At 43.9% G+C, this 20,416-nt stretch overlaps 1 protein-coding gene across 4 annotated transcripts in view; it reads left to right on the top strand.

Annotated features, from left to right (window-relative positions):
- The window catches only part of ATG16L1 (autophagy related 16 like 1), a 58,250-nt gene that overhangs the window by 4,411 nt on the left and 33,423 nt on the right, over positions 1-20,416 (top strand). For all 4 annotated transcript variants that reach the window (XM_075861309.1, XM_075861308.1, XM_075861307.1 and 1 more), the window contains exons 2-4: positions 3,011-3,101; positions 3,557-3,662; positions 6,369-6,442. In XM_075861309.1, the coding sequence (XP_075717424.1) occupies positions 3,011-3,101; positions 3,557-3,662; positions 6,369-6,442 (271 nt within the window). The remainder of the gene's footprint in view (positions 1-3,010; positions 3,102-3,556; positions 3,663-6,368; positions 6,443-20,416) is intronic.

Genomic DNA, 20,416 nt, shown 5'->3' with positions numbered 1-20,416 from the left:
GATGGAGAGACAGCGGGGGTCTCCCTCTAGGAGGGGAATCCTCGGCTAGAGCGCTGGCCGGGGATTCCGATGCTGGAGGGAGCTTAGGTGGCGCTATCTATAGAGAGTTTTGTGCCTCCTACAGGGGGTAGTGGGTGGCACTATCTACAGTGGGGGGTGTATTCTGGGGCTCTCAAAGCCCCGGCAGACATGAGGGTGCAGCGCTGCTCACACTGAAGCAGCACTGCACTCATTAATCCCGTTCCAGGCTGTCAACGTTTATACACGTGCTAACTGCACGGGACATCAGCAGTTCGAAGGTATATAGCCGTATGACAGTCGTGAAGGGTTTAAATATGTATTATTACGTGACATTTATTTTATGTCGTGAGGTCCTGGATATGTGATATCTGTGCAGCGGTGTCAGATCTTTCCCACTGGCTAATGAATGTATGTGAGGCGGGGGGGGGGGGGATAGGCATGGGACAAAAAAAACGGAGAATCTATCAGGCTTAGAATAAATGGCTGTTCTTTGTAGATACGCAAAAATACAGTAAAAATGTCTTAACTGCCACCAGATAGTCTAATAATTCAATGTGGAACCGCAGAGTAATCGAGAAACGGAAGAGAACTGAGCAAAGAGAACCAACTATGAGCCTGCTCGGAATTAAAAGGCAAAGTGATGGAATCCGATTTTGTTCTAACATTTTATTTTAATCTGTTTCTGCGTGTTCGCTATCCCTACACGCTGTTTTCTATGGCTGGTGTCTTGCTGGATAAAGTAATTTTACTATTCTATTTTGTGCCACGTGAGCAGACTCTGTTCTGTGCCTGTTTTATGGTCGCACGGCTATGGCTTCCGGTTTGGTGTCTGTAGCCAGTGCCTCATTTCTTGTACAGAAACGTAACTTTCCACAAAGCCTTTGTATGAGGCTGAAAGCTTCTGGTAGCAGAGGAGCTGTTTTTTTACGTTTTTTTTATTATAGTTTATTTTATGATATTACATTTATTTTTTTATACTGTTTGAGGTTTTTCCCACCTGTAATTTAGTGTCTGGACAGATGAGGAGAATAGGCCCAGATTGTTTCCATCCGGCCCTCCGCAGATATCAATGGTCATAGCCCCACCAGACAGGGAATGGTTGTATGAAAAAAATTTCTCTGACATAAATCGGTAACGAATCCTCATCTTGCCTGTAGCAATTCAGCTGACAAAGCGACAGCTTGTAGTCTGTTTTTTTTTTTATTTATTTTTTGAGCAAGTGATGCCATTTTTAACCTGTGGAAGACATGTGAAAGGTATTGTCATACAGCCATACTTGTCATACACCACTCTATTACAGGAGCCCTACTCCTGTAATAGAGTGCCATTTAACCCCTTGTATGCTGTGATCAATGCTAATCAAGGGCAGAAGCCAAGGAGGGACCACCCCTTATGGCATCACAGGGAATTCCTGTGACCCGATCACTGCCCATACCGGCAGACAACTTCTGGTTCGACTAAAGGACCCCAGGGCTGCCTGACAATATTGCCTGCTTTTAGGGCATACTAAGGTATGTCCTTACAACTGTCTGTGTACTATTAGTACACAGACAAATGTACCGGCATATAGATGTGTGCCAGAACATTACAGTAAAAAGAAATAACAAAGAACATAAAGTAAAATGTGTAAAAAAAAATAGTCGTGTTAAAACAATATTTAATAAGTAAATACGCAGACACACAAAAAATGAAGTATGGAAGGTGATGAGTGCCATGTGTCACAGCCTCCGTTTAACGTATACATCCGCTGCATTTCCGTTGTGACTGCCAGAATGGAAAAAGGCAAAATAAAAAACATTTCTCAAAGCCAGGATTGGATGTGTTCAGGTTAGGGAACCCCATGGGATGATATTTTTCCCCATCCATGGCAGTAATCGGCCTGTGTAAGAGGTTGCGGTATAGACCACATCCGTGCTTCCGGGGATGACCGATATCTCATCAGGGAGACTTTAGACGTGTTTGTGCCAAATAAAAAAAATCTTAAGATATATACGAAAAACGTACAGATATTGTAATCAACCTCATTTATATGTATAGTTCCAAGAAGAATATACTGTAAAACCCAACCTTACTGGCTTGAATGTTTTAGTATTTGTTACACAATGAGGCTGTGCAGTATGTGACTCGGTGTATATACAAGCTTGTCCTAGAAGTTTACCCTATAGAGACCCTCGTACATAGATCTCTAGGTACACAGTCTGTCAGCTGCTTGCCCCTACAGAGAGCGCTGCGTACATAGGGGTCCGTGTACATGGCGTGTCTATAGAACAGTTAACGGTAATTCCAAAGAACCTTTGACAAATGCTGTAAATGACCTTTAACTCTTTCACTGCCAAGAACATATTGTGGGGCAGCAATCGTTTGAAGTGGGGAGAAGGATGAAAAGTTTTTCTTGGAGGGGAAGCTGCACATCTTGAACTTCTATTCTTAGTTAAAGTTGTTGCGTGACGTTCGAATTTGCTTGGGTCACACCGTAGCTTCAAGCCAGGCTTTTTTTTTTTTTTTTTTCCTTGCATTCTTTTCACAACATTACATTTTGATGCAAAGTTGCATGAAGACGCCCATAAGTGTAAAGTTCTACATTTGTGTAAGGGATTTCTACTCTTTGTAAGGGGTTTTCGTGTGAAAATTGTTGTGGCATCAGGTGTTAAATAGCTTGTTGAATCTCTGCATTGTCCATAGCAGTTTGATCTTACCACGTATCCTATCCTTGTCGTGATTTTTGAGGAACAGATACTTGTATAGTATATTAGTACTTGATTTATCACTTTCACGGTCTCGCTTGAGGTAAAATTGTCAAAATACAAAAAAACTGCTGTTTGTGGAGTGAAGCAGCCGGACTGCTCCAGTACTTTGTATCGTGGATGTTATTGACTTCTCCTGGCACTGAGGCATGGGTCAAGGGCACAGCGCTGCCATTTATGCTTGGATGATCCCTCAGGCGGAGAGCATTGCTCTTCTGATGATTGCTTTTGTACTCTCTCAACAGATAACCGGTTGCTTGAAAAGTCTGACCTTCAATCTGTGTTGGCTGAAAAGCTGCAAACAGAGAAGTATGATCCGAGCCGCCATGACATCAGGTACAACACGGGACGAAGTTGTGGGTTGCCCATCCACAAACTGATCATACACAATACGACCGGAAGACTGCTAATAATAATAATAAGTTTCGTGTTACTGATTGAAATGTCTCATTGTAAGAATTTAAAAAAAAATATATATAATAATAATTCTTGCCCCTTACTAATTCTACAATTGCAGCATTTATTCAGTTGTATGACAAAATATACATGCAGCAATGCAAACTTAATTTTATGTCCCTTAAACGACCATCCTTCTCATAGTAAAAAATATCCGAACACTGGCTGGATTATGTGAAAACTAACCCATGAATGTACCTATGTAGTCTGATCAGGTGCCCCTTTTTTTTTTTTTTTTACTTTGCAATGAATAAACCAACTTTTTGGTGTAGGAAATGTTGTTGTTTTTTTAAAGCCCTTTTGTAAACATACATGGTCTATTGTCTTTCTAATAGCCCAGGCCCAGATGGGATGCGACACGAGGCTATTGTACAGGACATGGCTCAGATGAGGATAAAGCACCAGGAGGAGTTGACTGATCTTCATAAAAAGCGAGGAGAGGTAAGTGCTATATTGAAGAAATAAAAAGCTAAAAAGAACCTGTGCAGGAAGATAAACTGTGCTCGTCACATGTTCACAGTGTCATAGTTTTAAGGAGTTTAAAGGGAACGGATAATCAGAAAATAATCTTTTTGAGGCCACTTTCACACGGCAGTATTTTGCTTCAATATTTGGAGAGACACCTAAACAGAGGGAACTATAATGGAAGTATTTTTACCTATTTCCATATTTTGGACACGCTTTTTTTTCAGCTACATGTGGACTAGCTTTTTAAAACCCCATCCACATGTATTGTACTGTAAATTACTGTGGATTTTTCACATTGAAAATCTGCAGCCAGTGGATTATTCTTTCTAGTCCCTTGATATTTCTGTCCATGACTTCTTCATTGCAGCTGCCATAAAGCACACACACCCTGCTGTCCTGCCTATACGGACAATACAGGAATGAAATGTATGTCTCCAATATGGCCGCCCCAGGGTCGTTTTTAGAAATAAAATATAAATAGTGATAATATAAAAAAAAACACAAACGCCTTATTTCTCTTCTCCATGCACACGAACGTATTTTTTTCCTCCTCGTAAATACGGGTCCTTTGTCACCAGTATTCCACCTGTATTTACGGACCTGGTTTCTCTGCACTAATCGGTAGCCCCTTCTCTCTATCAGTGATGGATAGAGAGAAGGGGCAGCCCTTTCGGGCAGAGTTTCCGCAGCGATTGAAAGTAAAAGAAGTTCATACGTACCCTGGCCGTTGTCTTGGTGACTCGTCCCTCTTTTGACATCCAGTCTGACCTCCCTGGATGACGCGGCAGTCCATGTGACCGCTGCAGCCTGTGATTGCCTGCAGCGGTCACATGGGATGAAACGTCATCCCGGGAGGCCGGACTGGAGGAAGAAGCAGGGAGTTCTGGGTAAGTTAACTTTTAATACTATTAACTCCAGCGGTAGTCACTGTCCCGGGTGCTGAAAGAGTTAGTCAATCAGTTAACTCTTTCAGCACCCTGGACAGTGAATTTCCCCTGACGTCGCCTAGCAACACTCCTGTAATTACGGGTGCACACACATAGCCACCCGTTATTACGGGAGCCCCATAGACTTCTATGGGCCTGCCCATGCCATAATTACGGCCTGAAATAGGACATGTTCCATATTTTTCAACGGCCCGGTCACCTTCCCATAAGCAAACGGGAAGGTACCCGTGGCCAATAGAAGTCTATGGGCCCGTAATTACGGGCGTTTTTACGTTCGTGTTCATGAAGCCTTACATCTAGTTCATGAAACTAGAAATTTAATACATGAAATATTCCCTTTTAAGATATGTAACTTTTTTTGAATTAACTAAATTTAGATCCGTAAGTACTGTATATCTATATTATATTCCTAAATTTAAAGGGAATGTGTCGCTAGAAAAAAAAAATGTATTTTTTTTTAGTTAAACTGTTCGTATGTAAAGGATTACGCATTGTTCTAATTTTTCCACAAGTCCGGAAATATAAATTAGATTCTAATTTATAACATTTCCATGTGCTGGTCACTAGAGGGAGCAATTCCCAAAATTGCAGCATTGGCATGTGGTAAAGCAACCTCATTGCTTTATGCTGCAAAATTGGAGAAGACCAACTCGCTCTAGTGTACTCAAACAATCCCCCCTCCTTTATCCTGGCTAGTGCCAGGAGAAAAGAGGGGGTTGAATGTTCAAATCTCCTACACTGTGTGCCGCCATTTTTTGAGCGAATGCACAGTGTAGGAGGATTAGATACAGTGGTAATCACACGAACATACACACACACACAAACATAACCTGCTCCTGCTGTCGCCGCCGCTGCCTCCGCTCCTAGTCCTTGCTTCTGAACATATGGACGGAAGCCGTGACCGGAAGTAGTGATCTTACTGTCCGGCCGCGGCTTCCGGTCCACATGAAAATGGCGCCGGGTCTCGCTCTGCCAAAGACCTCCCTTTTGGACTGTGTGGGAGCGGCGCATGCACCGTTCCCACACAGACGGCTCCCGTTCGCATTCTCTATGGGAATGTATGTGCCGTATTCCATCTCTGTATGTGGTGTTAATCGACACATACACAGATGAAAAAAAAAAAAGGCAGCCCCCATAGAGAAGTAAAGGAAAAAAAAAAAGAAAAACTACAACACAAAAACACAAATAAAATGTACTTTAATGACATAAAAGCAATAACATATAAAAAAAAATAATTTTCGTGACACCTTCCCTTTAAAGTACGTTCTTACCTCTCTGTTAACAGCGTCTGTTAAATGTTAGAGTGCATTAGAAGTGTGATAAGCGGCAGGGATAAGCTTTTTCTTGTACTGGTATTAGAAGTATTTACTAGAGCATAACAAGAAGCCAATAAAACAGAGGTGCCGCAGAATCCTTTTTGTATCAGACGAGCAGTGTAATTTTGTTACAGGTATTTTAGTTCTCCTCTCTGGGGTTCAGCTAGTTTGTTTCTTGGTCCGTGCAGCGAAGCATATACATTTCTAATACTGTTCCTAGTCCCATGTCCGCTTTGATATACACTTTATTTAAGGTTAGTAGTCTCTGTGTTCAGCCTGTCCGACCAATAAAAGCAGATTGGACTTGTTTAACTGTAATAGTTCTGTGTAGCTGCAGGGGGAATGACTATTCAAGCTATCATTTTCGATCCATTTGCCGCGCACTGTCAGTAAATGTCGATGTTCCTCCCTCTCAGCTAGCTCAAACCGTGATAGATCTAAACAATCAGATGCAGCAGAAGGACAAAGAAATCCAGGCCAACAGGGAAACGTGAGTAAAAGCCTCTCTGATCTTACTTTTTGGCTGTTTTATTTGGCGTCATTTTGAATCAATTTCATAGTCTCATAAAAGCAGCAAGTCTGACTACCGAGAGGACCCTGGAGAGAGGTCCCCAGTCCAGGTGGCTGCACCTCTTATTTTAGTGGATGTTTAGAACCTGCACTGGGTTTCCCTCCACAGACTCTACTTTATTAGCAAACACGGGTGTGGGGAATTGACTGGGGCGTGGTAGTATTAAACAGCGGCAGAAAAGGGCTCCATTTTAATCTTTATGGGCCCCCCCCCCCCTTACCTATCTTCGCCTGTGTCCCAGATGTACTAAATCGGGAAATGCGGAAACAAAAAAAACAAAGCATTACCCAAAAGTAAGGTAGTGCTACCAAAATTCAATTCCACAATACTCTCATTGTCCGGGCCCTGTCTGATGATGCATGACAGAATGTGTGTTGAGCCAGTGGGGTAGGAGTCATGGTGTGCACTGCTCTGTATTTTTATTTTATTATATGGCTTATAGGTTATTTATTGATTTGCGGTCTATGTATTGTGGAATTGGATATGCTATTTTGTACTACCACACTTTGGCAGTGCTTTAGGCACAGATCGCAATACAGGCATCATGGGCACCTGTAAAGACAGTGGCCCAGTTTGAAATCTTGAATCTGTGCCAGTGAAAAGAGGCAGAGCTGTGCGATGTACGGCGGCCCATACAAGAGGCAGAGCTGTGCGATGTACGGCGGCCCGTACGAGAGGCAGAGCTGTGCGATGTACGGCGGCCCATACAAGAGGCAGAGCTGTGCGATGTACGGCGGCCCATACAAGAGGCAGAGCTGTGCGATGTACGGCGGCCCATACAAGAGGCAGAGCAGTGCGATGTACGGCGGCCCATACGAGAGGCAGAGCAGTGCGTTGTACGGTGGCCCATACGAGAGGCAGAGCAGTGCGATGTACGGCAGCCCATACGAGAGGCAGAGCAGTGCGATGTACGGCGGCCCATACAAGAGGCAGAGCAGTGCGATGTACGGCGGCCCATATAAGAGGCAGAGCAGTGCGGTGTACGGCGGCCCATACGAGAGGCAGAGCAGTGCGGTGTACGGCGGCCCATACGAGAGGCAGAGCAGTGCGATGTACGGCGGCCCATACGAGAGGCAGAGCAGTGCGATGTACAGCGGCCCATACAAGAGGCAGAGCAGTGCGATGTACGGCGGCCCATATAAGAGGCAGAGCAGTGCGGTGTACGGCGGCCCATACGAGAGGCAGAGCAGTGCGGTGTACGGCGGCCCATACGAGAGGCAGAGCAGTGCGATGTACGGCGGCCCATACAAGAGGCAGAGCAGTGCGGTGGACGACGGCCCATACAAGAGGCAGAGCAGTGCGGTGTACGGCGGCCCATACAAGAGGCAGAGCAGTGCGATGTACGGCGGCCCATACAAGAGGCAGAGCAGTGCGATGTACGGCGGCCCATACGAGAGGCAGAGCAGTGCGATGTACAGCGGCCCATACAAGAGGCAGAGCAGTGCGTTGTACGGCGGCCCATACAAGACTTTGCAAAATCACCCTTTGATTTATACGGTCCTTGTGCAGATGCCCAGAGAAACTACACTTGTATTGTTTTTCTCCGGTGACAGTCGTTCCAGAGGCTGTCGGAAGCTGCCTAGTTTGGTTATACTATATGAATGTTTTAGTCATGGTTTCTTGCTGTGATTCAGAAAAAAGCCGCAAAATTGTCACGGTTTTGCTGCAATTTTTAAGAGAGCTGGAAAAATACTGCAACGTAATATCTCAGGCAAATATGTCATGGAGGTCGCTGAGGAAAGCGCACATGGAGCTGGAACATACAAGGGGTGCAGATATTTATAGCAATGATGGCAGAAGTAAAACTGACTGCACATTCATGGATTTCTACATCGTTTACAATGTTACTGCAGGAAAAGCTAGAAACTCCGCCCCGCTTACATGTACCCCCACATTATAAAACACCAGCAATACTCAAACAAATTTAGTACCAAGCAAAATCCGCTCTCCAAAAGCCAAATGGTGCTCCCTCGGCTCTGAACCCTACAGCGTGCCCAAACAGCAGTTTCCTTCAACATATATGGCATCGTCATACCCGGGAGAACCCTTTTAACAATTTTTGGGGTGTGTCTCCAGTGTCATAAGCTTGGCATGACATATTTGCCACTGAATGGCATATCTAGGGAAAAATAAAAATTTTTAATTTGCACCATCCGCAGTGCATTCATTTATGGAAAAGACCTGTTGGGTGAAAATCCTCACTACACCTCTTAATAAATTCCTTGAGGGGTGCAGTTTCCATAATGGGGTCACTTCTCAGGGCTTTCTTTTTATTATTTCACATCTGAGCCTCTGCAGTTGTGAACCAATACTTTGTAAATCGCCAAATTAGGCCTCCACTCCGCATGGTACTCTTCACTCCTGAGCCCTGTCATATGTCCAGGCAAAAGATTAGGGCCACATGTAGGGTGTTTCTAAAACCGGGAAACACCGCATAATAATTAGAGGGCTGTCTTGTTATGGTGGCACAAGCCGGGTACCACATATTGGCATATCTATGGAAGAAAATCCCATTTTCACTCTGCAACATCGAGTGAACACTAATTTCTACAAAACACCTGCAGGGTTAAAATGCTTACTACACCCCTTGGTAAATGCATTGAGGGGTGTCGTTTCCAAAATGGGGTCACTTCTGGGGGGTTTCCACTGTTTTGGGCCCACAGGCGCCCAGAAACCAATCCAGCAACATCTGCACTCCAAATGGCGGTCCTTTCCTTCTGAGCCCTGCCGTTTGCCCAAACAGCAGTTTATAACCACATATGGGGTATTGCCGTACTCGGGAGAAATTGCTTTACAAATTTTGGGTTCTTTTTTTCCTTTATTTGTTGAGAAAATGAAAAAATTTGCGCTAAAGCTACGTCTTATTGAAGAAAAAGGACTGTTTTTATTTTCACTGCCTAATTCTAATAAATTCTATGAAACGTCTGTGGGGTCAAAATGCTTACTACACCCCTAGATGAATTCCTCAAGAGGTGTAGTTTCCTAAATGGAGTCCCTTTTTGGGCGTTTTCATTGTTTTGTCCCCTCAGGGGCTTTGCAAATGTGACATGGCCTCCGCAAACCATTCCTGCTAAATGTGATCTCAAAAAGCCAAATAGTGCTGTTTCCCTTCTAAGCCCTGCCGTGTGTCCAAACAGCCGTTTATTACCACATGTGGGGTATTGTTTTACTCGGGAGAAATTGCTTTACAAATTTTGTGGTGCTTTTTCTCCTTCAGTCCTTTTGGAAATGAGAATAAATTAGCTAAACCTACATTTTCTTTTAAAAAAATTTAGATTATCATTTTCACAGCCTACTTCCAATAATTTATGCAAAAAACCTGTGGGGTCAAAACGCTCACTATACCCCTAGATAATTTCCTCAATGGGTGTAGTTTCCGAAATGGGGTCACTTTTGGGGGGTTTCCACTGTTTTGTCCCCTCAGGGGCTTTGTAAATGTGACATCGCCTCTCAAACCATTCCTGATAAATTTGAGCTCCAAAAGCCAAACGGCGCTCTTTCCCTTCTAAGCCCTGCCGTGTGTCCAAATATCCATTTATTACCACATGTGGGGTAGTGTTTTACTCGGGAGAAATTGTTTTACAAATTTTGCGATGCTTTTTCTCCTTTAGTCCTTGTGGAAATGAGAAAAAAAATCGCTAAACCTACATTTTCTTTGAAGAAATGTTGATTTTAATTTTCACGGCCTACTTCCAATAATTTCTGTAAAAAACCTGTGCGGTCAAAATGCTCACTACACCCCTAGATAATTTCCTTGAGGTGTCTAGTTTCCCAGATGGGGTCACTTTTGGGGGATTTTCACTGTTTTGGCACCGCAAGAGCCCTTCAAACCTGACATGGTGCCTAAAATATATTCTAACAAAAATAAGGCCCCAAAATCCACTAGGTGCTCCTTTGCTTCTGAGGCCGGTGCTTCAGTCCAGTAGCACGCTACGGCCACATGTGGGATATTTCCTAAAACTGCAGAAACTGGGCAACAAATATTGAGTTGCATTTCTCTGGTAAAACCTTCTGTGTTATAAAAAAAATTGTATTAACAATTTATTTCTGCAAAAAAATATGAAACTTGTAAATTTCACCTCTACTTTGCTTTAATTCCTGTGAAATGTGTAAAGGGTTAAGACATTTTCTAAATGCTGTTTTGAATACTTTGAGGGGTGAAGTTTTTAAAATGGGGTGACTTTTTGGGGGTTTCTAATATATAAGGCCCTCAAAACCACTTCACAACTGAACTGGCCCCTGTAAAAATAGCCTTTTGAAATTTTCTTGAAAATGTGAGAAATTGCTGCTAAAGTTCTAAGCCTTGTGAGGTCATAGAAAAATAAAAGGATGTTCAAAAAACGATGCCAATCTAAAGTAGACATATGGGGGATGTTAATTAGCAACAATTTTGTGTGTTATAACTGCCTGTCTTACAAGCAGATACATTTAAATTGAGAAAAATTATAATTTTTGCAATTTTTCACTATATTTTCGTGTTTTTCACAAATACTGAATGTATCGACCAAATTTTACCACTATCTTAAAGTCCAATGTGTCACGAGAAAACAATCTCAGAATCGCCCGGATAGGTGAAAGCATTTCAACGTTATTACCACATAAAGTGAAACATGTCAGATTTGAAAAATGAGGCTCTGTCAGGAAGGTCAAAAGTGGCTAAAGAGGGAAGGGGTTAAGATCGGTAAAAAGAGAATTTTTGGTGCCCAAAATTCCTGGTTTGGTTTTTGACGAAGTTTGCTTGGTGCTAGTATATTTTTCAAGGTCTGGCATCTTCGATAGGTCACTTGTGTTCTGATTGGTAGGTAATTTTTTAGAAAGGGGTCTCCTTTCAGGATCGGCCAGTGTTTCTGTAGGAGGTCTTGGATGACTCTGGTTAGTATTAAATGTGATTATGAAATTGGTATTACATTTTTGGCTTATTGTCCCCTTTGCGGGTGTGACATTCCTTTTGGGTATCACAGTTGTCCTGTGGGATGGCCTTTGCTCGTTGATGGGCTGCTTCAATGATTTTGGTTGGATATCCTTTAGCCTTGAATCTGGCTTTCAAAGTCTTGCTTTGGTCTGTGTAGTCACGTAATCTTGTACAGTTGCGTTTCAGTCTTTTAAGCTGACTGAAAGTAATATTCGTCTTCAGTTTTTTGTGATGGGAACTATGGAAGTCCAAATAGCTATTGCTGTCTACTTTTTTTTTTTAAAAAGTCTTAGTTATGATTGAGTTATTGGCTCCTAATAGAATAAGATCTTACGTATTCGATGCTGGTGTATGACTGAGTTTCGGTAAATTTCAGGCCCCAATTGTTGTTCAGGGACTCCCATAAATCCTAAGGCACCATCTATGCTTCCGTCCCAAAGTAGGATAAGGGTCATCTATATACCTCTTGTATAGAATAATTTTTTCTTTGGACATTTGATTGTTGTGAATAAAGGTTTCTTCAAAATGCCCCATGAAAAGGTTTGCGAAACTGGATACTTTGTAGCACGAATTCGGTCTGTGCTTCAGGCATTAGTTGGTCCATGGAAAGGTAATGATGTACTGAGTTTATGCCTTTATCACGCGGGATGTTGGAGTAGAGCGCTGTCACATCTATAGTGAGCCACATGTGCGTATCTTTTCAGCTTATGTCCTGTACAACTTTAATGAGGCTTGCAGAGTCTTTGAGGTATGACTCCAGTTTTGTCACATGTTTTTGTAAAAGGACATCAATATAGTGCGATAGGAAGAGGCAGGGGGCGTGGCCTAGCAGCAGATGTAAGAGGACGTGTGTAGCTGGAGCTCCCGCTGTGTCCATCCTGAAAGTACTGATTATCCCTGATTTACCCGGTAATATTCACGACCTGGAGGCTGGGAAGCTGGAGGAGTCGATACCGCTTAGTACAGCTGCAATGACCCGATCTAAGAAACAAAAAACGCCGCCGGTGAGTCCGGGACCGAGAAGGCAAGATGGCGCCAAGGATACTGAATGCAGGAGCAGACACATGCGGTCTGAAGCAGCAGACAGGCTGGAGAGATTTGCAAGAACCCCTCATGCGAGCGGATCTGCAGCAGGCAAGACGCCGGTGGCTAGCAGTGGGAAGGCAGACCGCATGGCCTCGGGCTCCAGATACTCTGTGCTGGGAGAGGACACGGTGAGTGAGGAGGAGGAAGAGCTGGGTAGTCAGCGGCGGGACAGGCGAGTTGAGGAAGATGGAGGCAGAACGTATCACAGGAGAGACCAGGTGAAGGAGCCTTCCCTCACAGACATACTTGCGGCGGTGAAGCAGAATTCCTCGATCTTATCTATGCTGACTGGGCAGGTGGGAGGCCTGAAGGAAGATATTCTGCTGTTACAAAATGATTTACAGAAAGTGGCAGAGAGAACCACAGTTGTTGAGGGGAGAGTGTCTGAAGTGGAAGATGTTCTGCCGGAGCTCAGACGTGATGTACAGTCTCATTCCTTGGCGGTGGTAGCCATGCAGGCTAAGGCGGATGATTTGGAAAATCGGTTACGCAGAAACAATGTGCGTTTGGTAGTAGTGCCGGAAAAAGCGGAAGGCAATAACTCGGATGAGTTTTTTGTAAAATGGCTTCTGGAGCAGTTTGGCCGGGAAGAGCTGTCTCCTTTATATGCTGTTGAAAGGGCGCACAGAGTACCTACCAGACCGGGACCACCGGGGAGACCCCCGAGACCGGTCTTGGTGAAGCTGTTACACTACAAGGACAGAGATAAGATCCTGCGGAAAGCAAGGGAACGGCAGGATATCTCCATCAATGGCGCTAAAATATTCTTTTATCCGGATTTCTCTGCGGAAGTACAGAAGAAGCGGCTGCAATATTGGGACGTAAAGAAGCGTCTGAGGAACCTGGCCATACCATATTCCATGATGTATCCGGCTAAATTGCGGGTGGTTGCATTTGGGACTGCTTCATTCTTTGAGAACCCCAGAGAGGCTGCCAGATGGCTGGATAGCAATGAGGCACGGCTGCGGAGAACGGCTGGAGAAGAGGATGCGTGAAAGCCCGCCTAGGCGGTGTAGTCTGGAGCCATGTTGGCGTTTGCGGGACTGTAGTACATTATATGTTCTTATGCAGTTCTCCGGGGTGTGAACACCCTTGTCTGAAGCACAGCAGGGTGGTATCCTTTTAACAGAGTGGCCGCACTTGATGGCAATGATATCGTGGGATCGTTACTGGGTACCTAATGTATCTGTAAATTCTGCTGATTGTGTGGGATTGTTTATTACATACGAATAGCAGTGGGAGCCAGCGCTAACTGGAAGTGGTGAGAAAGTTAAATTGTTCAAAGGGAGATGCCAATAGGGCATGTTAAAAGTTCGCACTATGGTGCGTTTCTGCTGGATAGGAGAGACAGTACATGTCACTCTGACCCTTTTCGGAGGGGAGGTTTTGTTGGGGGGGGGACGACGCACGGCCTAATATCTTGACTGGAGCGGGCTGGAGTAGTAACACATTTCTCAATGATATGGCGCCTGATGGGATCGGTTAAATGTCTATCCTGGAATGTCTGGGGAATACGGGAAGCTAGGAAACGACAGGCAATCTTTAACTGGGTTAAACAGCAAAATGCCCTGATAGTGGGGCTGCAAGAAACGCATTTGACTAGAGAATCTGTGTCCTTATTGCAGAGGGTGTTGATCGCACATGGGTTTCACTCCTTTCATACGACTTATTCTAGGGGGGTGAGTTTGCTGATACACAGGAGTCTTCCCTTTGTTTGTCATTCGTCTTTCTCGGATGAGGGGAGGTATGTGGGAGTGCACTGTACTATATATCACTGGGAGTGTATTCTAGTAGTGCTGTATATCCCTCCGCCTTATTCTAGCATTGTACTTAAACGAGTTACGGAGAAACTCTCCAGGTGGCCTGAGGTACCGCTAATCGTGATGGGGGATTTTAATGCAGTGATGTCTGAAGGGTTGGATAGGTTCCATAGGGGAGGGGGAGGGCAAAGGGGTGACCTGACTGCCTTTGGAAGATTAATGGAGGAATTGGGTTTGCGGGATATTTGGAGAGATAAGCATCCAGGGGTGAGGCAGTTCTCATGTGCATCGTCCACGTTTCAGTCTCTTTCACGAATAGACTTGGTAGCATGCTCAGCTTCAGCAGTGCCGTACATAGCGCAAATTGAATATCTACAGAGGGCGTTGTCAGCCCACTCTCCGATGGCGGTGACGCTGGAAGTGGGTGAAAGGCCTACCAGGAATCCCGGGAATTGGAAGCTGAATGCGTTTTGGCTAAAATTGATGGCTGGCGGGGAAATACTGGACTTGATAAAAGAATATTTCAATTTTAATACTGAGTCAGTGCCGCAAGGGGTGTTATGGGACGCCATGAAAGCATGGTTGAGAGGAGTATTCATTAAACATATTAAACGAATAAAAACTAAATCTAGGCAATTGGGAGAAAGTCTAGAGGATCGGGTGACAGAAACAGAAGGGAGACATGTAGAAGAGGGGTCCGAGGAGACACTTAGACAATGGGTGGAGGCACAGAAGATGTTGAAAAATCACCAACTAGCAATGGCGGATAATAAACGCTTATTCCTTAAACCGAAATATTATGAAGGGAAAACGGCGGGGAGGCTACTCGCTAGGATGGCACAGCTGCATGGTAGTAATAATTTCATTCATGGTCTTAGGGGGGAGGGTGGAGACACACTGGGCAAATCTTGCAAATATTTCAGCGGTTTTATACTGACCTATACACATCCAAAGTGCAATACGACACACAGCAATTGGACGAGTATCTGGGAAACATTAATTTGCCTACCTTGGGCCGGGAGGACCGGGAAAGCTTGGAGGCACCTATTTCATTGGAGGAGCTGGAACAGGAGATAAGGGATATGGCAAATGAGAAAGCTCCGGATCCAGATGGGTTACCAGGGGAAATATATAAGGAATATGGGACGGAGTTGGCGCCACACTACTTGAATACTTTTCAGGATAGCTTTGACAGAGGTAAACTACCAGACTCCCTATATGAGGCGACGATAGTGGTTCTCCCAAAAGAGGGGAGAGACTGTCAATTACCGGAGTCCTACAGACCAATATCCTTGCTGACATCGAATGTTAAGATTTTGGCAAAGGTATTGGCGCTGCGGCTGAATAGGGTGGTACAGCATGTTGTGCATGAAGACCAATCGGGGTTCATGCCCTCCAAATCGACGGCTGTCAACCTCAGGCGGCTGTTTCTGAATCTTCAGGCGACACCGGATGTTCAAGGAGGAAGGGCTGTGCTAATGTTAGATGCCGCGAAAGCGTTCGATTGTGTAGAATGGGGGTACTTATGGCGAGTAATAGAAAAGATGGGATTCGGCCCTAACTTCGTGAAGTGGGTACAGTTGCTGTATGTGGCCCCTACAGCCCGCATACGGGTGAATGGTGCATTGTCCGAGAGATTTTCGCTGGCCCGGGGTACGCGCCAGGGGTGCCCACTATCACCATTGCTGTTCGCCTTGGCGGTAGAGCCACTGGCGTGCCTCATAAGACAGGAGGAGCGCATAAGAGGCTTGCAATATGGGGAAATGGAGGAAAAAATTTCACTATATGCAGACGATATTTTAATATATATGACGGACGCTGAGAACACTCCTGGAGGTAGTAATGGACACGATCACAAGGTTTGGGGAGTTCTCGGGATTAAATATTAACTGGACCAAGTCTGCTCTGATGCCAATTGACACGGTGAACATTGTAGATACTGGAGTGGGACCCCGGATTCCGATAGTCTCTGAATTTACGTACCTAGGGGTTAAGGTGACGGCTAGAGTTCAAGACTATATGTCTTTGAATGTTTTACCACTGCTGCTCAAGGTGAAACATAAGGTGGACGCCTGGAACAGGCTCCCGCTCTCTGCTCTGGGGAGGACTAATCTAATCAAGATGATCCTTATGCCTCAAGTTCTATATATTCTTCATAACTCCCCAGTATGGATACCTAAGCACTGGTTCAGACGATTGCACGATCTCTTTCGGGATCTGGTCTGGAAAAAAGGGGTTCCAAGGATTAAATTGGAGAAATTGCAATTGCCTAAAGACGAAGGGGGGGGGGTCGCACTGCCAAATGCCTGTATATATTACCTGGCTGCCCAGCGCCAACAGTTTAAGGGGTGGGAGGACACAGAAACATGGGGCTCTAGTGCACGTTTATTGTCATATTTGGGGGGAGGACTCAACCCACTAGAGGGTCTGGAAGCGCATACCTAAGAGATTGGCGAGTGCTAAACCAACATTACTCCTGATACATAAAATATGGTGGCAATGCAAACAGATCCTGGGAGTGGGAATGTGTGCCAAATATACTCTCCTATGGCATAATCCGGTCCTGTGGGAATTATACCAATTAGAGGGCATGCAAAAATGGGAGTCGGCAGGGGTTAGGCGATTACAACACCTGTATGATGATAACGTGCTGAGATCATTTCAGCAGTTGAAAGACCTATTTCCACTGGAGCACAGTATGTTTTACCAATATTTGCAGATCCGTCATGCCCTACAGGCGCATGTGGTGGACCTGACGGTTTGTGCTCTTGGGGTCCTAGAGTATGTGGGACGGGCTAACACGACCAAAGGCCTGATCTCAATGGCGTACAGGAGCTTACTGTCCAAACACCTGGGAAACCCTATAGTGCTGGTAAAAGAGAAATGGGAACAGGATGTCGGTCCATTGACCGAAGAGGAGTGGGAGGAGATATTAGCGTCCACATGTCACTTATCACTCAGTCTGGCGCAGAGGAGATCCCAACTCTTCCTGATACATAGAGTGTACCGCACCCCGTGGGTATTAAAACAGATGGGTATTAGAGCGGATGCTAAATGTCCTAGGTGCACGGAAGAGATGGCGGACATATTGCATATGTTTTGGTCATGTGAGGCCCTGAGGACCCTATGGGGGGAAATACTGGATCTAATAAAGCAGGTGTATGGTCGGGAATTGGCGGCAGACCCTAAAGTTATGTTGTTGGGAGCGGTGGGAGTATTGGAGAGTGACAGAATGGCAAGGCTGGCAATTGGCAAAATATTATATCAAACGAGGAAATGCATTGCTAAACACTGGCTGGACGCGGAGCCACCAGGGATGAGGGAAATTGTAGGAATGTTGAATTATAATATCCTGATGGAGCATAAGATATTTTCGAAAAGGGGCACGGAAAAAAAATTTGATAAACAATGGAGCAGATGGTTGGCCTGTCCTGAGGTGCTGTCACCTGAACGGAGTAGACTAAGGGCAAGAGTCGTCTGAGGAACTGGAGGTGATAGAGTTTGGAGCAAAGAAGGGGTGGTGGGGAACCTTGATAAGAGAAATGAGCTCTGGCCAGGAATGGTACTAGAAACAATGGGTGGAGATATGGTGAGGGGCTGTGCGGGGGGGGGGGGATGTTGGGGATTTTCTGATGTGCTGTAACTATTGTATACGATGTTGGAAAATTGAAATGTGAATGTCAATGTGTTATTTTATTTCTGTGTTCGTATCAATAAAATTGGATTGATTTAAAAAAAATATAGTGCGATAGATTGCATTTGTGTGAGGCTATTCCTGAGATTGGTCTGCCTGGCTGTTTTGTAATGTGTACTTTCGGGAGATGGTAAAAAATTGGCATAGCGGGATTCTTTATCCAAATATCTTCTTTCTCTTTTTTTAGTAATGATGTGGGCTGCTTCGGCCTTATCGAGAAGATTTTTGAGTTCCAATGTGTACATGGAGGTGGGGTTTTCAGACATTGTTATATAGTATTCTTTGTCCAATAGGGTTCTTAGTGCTTCATCTATGTATTCTTCGTGGTTTTGGTTAACTATACTGCCTCCTTTGTCTGCGCGTCTGATGATTATCTCCTGATCTCTCGTGAGGTCTGTCAGAGCCCTTCTCACTGATGTTGTAAGGTTATTGGGGTGGCAATTCCATGGTTGATTGATCTAAATTCTTTGGCCACCATAGCCAAAAATGTTTCGATGTGGTTGCCCCTATGGTGGATGGGATTGAAGGTAAGATAGGTTCAACAGTCTCCTGGTTGTTCTTGACCAGGGCAAAGGGCCTTCTGAGCGTGATTTTTCTAATGAAGGCATTTAGGTCCGCAAATAGGTCGAATTCATTAAATTTTATCGAAGGGTAGAAGTCCAGGCCATTGGTTAGTAATTGTACTTCCTGTTCTGCTAGTTCGTATGTGGAGAGGTTGAAGATTTTGACTTTATAATCTTGTTCCTTTTCGATAGTGGGGTTTGTTGTGGTTCTTTTGGGGATCCGGTTTTGTCTCCCTCCTCTGTGTCGTCTGGTGCATTTTATTTTTTTGCTTTAGTGTTTGGACTTTTCTTTATTAGGTATGTTGCTTTCGGGGTGATAACCCCGGGTAGTGGTAAAAAAGACACATAGTGTGTAGAGTTGGGGGAGATGTTGGGAGCAGTAGCGTTCGTGGTAGGGGGGTTATGAGTAGTTCCTCGTCAGAGTTATTGTGTGTGGTGAGGAGGGAGTCATCGGTCTGGGGAGAAGAGGTATGGGATTAATTAATCTGAGGATGAAATAAAGAAATTGACAGTAGGTTTGTGAATCATGGGGAAGGTAGTATGTGGAAGGTTGAGGGGACAGCCCTCCGATTGAAAATGCTTGTACTACCAAAGCTGTTCTACTTGTTCAGGACACTCCCCATTTCAATTCCTGCATCCTATTTCAAACAAACTCAGCGTTTACTAATGTTACTGTTGTTGTTGTTGTTAGTGTAGCTTGAAAATGCCAGTACAGAGTATACAGTCGTCATGAATATAAGACGCAGTATATACATATATAGTCCAATATGATATGACATGTTCATTGGTTTAGGTCACTTTGTACTGGACTTACTGTAATGGAAATTTCTTTTATTGTATTGTACATTTATTGGATGGTGAATTTCCTCACTGTCCTTTGATTATAATGAGACAGGGTTGAATTGCTGATACTTTGTTTTGTTTTATTTGTCTGTAAAACGTGAATAGAAAACTATTTGAACTATTACACTATATCATTATTTAATTCAGACTTTTACGGATGCGGCGATACCAATTTTATATATATATATTTATATATTCTTATTTATTTTTTATTTTTTTACTATGCTCTAGGGGGAAAAGGGGGTGTTTTTGAACTTCTTTTTTTTTTTAACATAAAAAAACAACTTTTATTTTACAAATTTTTTTTTATTAGTTCCCCCAAGGGGACTTCAACCAGCGATCGTTGGATCGCTCGCACAATATACTGCAATACTAATGTATTGCAGTATATAGTCTTTCTGACAGGCTTCTATTAGCCCTGCTTCCCCCTACCCGGCTATGACGTATGTATACGTCAAATGTCAGGAATTGGTTAAAGGCTTAGGAAACCTTTGCAGGTGTTTGTGTTGATTCGCTGATTAGAGTGTCACACCATGACTCTACAATCTTCAACTTTTACCCAATATTCAAATTTTCTGAAACTAAATTTTGGATTTTCATTAACTGTTATCCATAATCTTCAACGTTAAAATAAAAAAATGCTGGAAATAGACCACTCTGTGTGTAGTGAATCTATATAAAATGAGTTTCACTTTTTTAATTGAAACATTGAAATAAATTAACTTTTTGATAATGATCTAATTCATTGAGAAGGACGAGTATGTTTTGGAACATTGTTATCAGTATAGCAATGTTTCTTTGCATAAATGGGGAGTTTTGAACATCAGTATGCCTATTTACTATTAGAATTACCACAAATTATTCACTTCTTGGCTAAAAATGCTGAGAGGAGTGTTTTATACTTCTGTAAAATATCTAGTTCATCCTCTGACCCCAGGCAAAAAAAATAACTTGGGCGCCTTTGGCTTCTAAAAACGTGCTCTACTTTCTGGCAGCTACCAATAAAGAGGAGCGCAGTAGCTTACTACATACTGT

This window comes from Rhinoderma darwinii, chromosome 4, assembly GCF_050947455.1.
Source record: "Rhinoderma darwinii isolate aRhiDar2 chromosome 4, aRhiDar2.hap1, whole genome shotgun sequence".
In the NCBI taxonomy this organism is placed as follows: Eukaryota; Metazoa; Chordata; class Amphibia; order Anura; family Rhinodermatidae; genus Rhinoderma; species Rhinoderma darwinii.
This window is presented reverse-complemented; position numbering and strand designations above follow the sequence as displayed.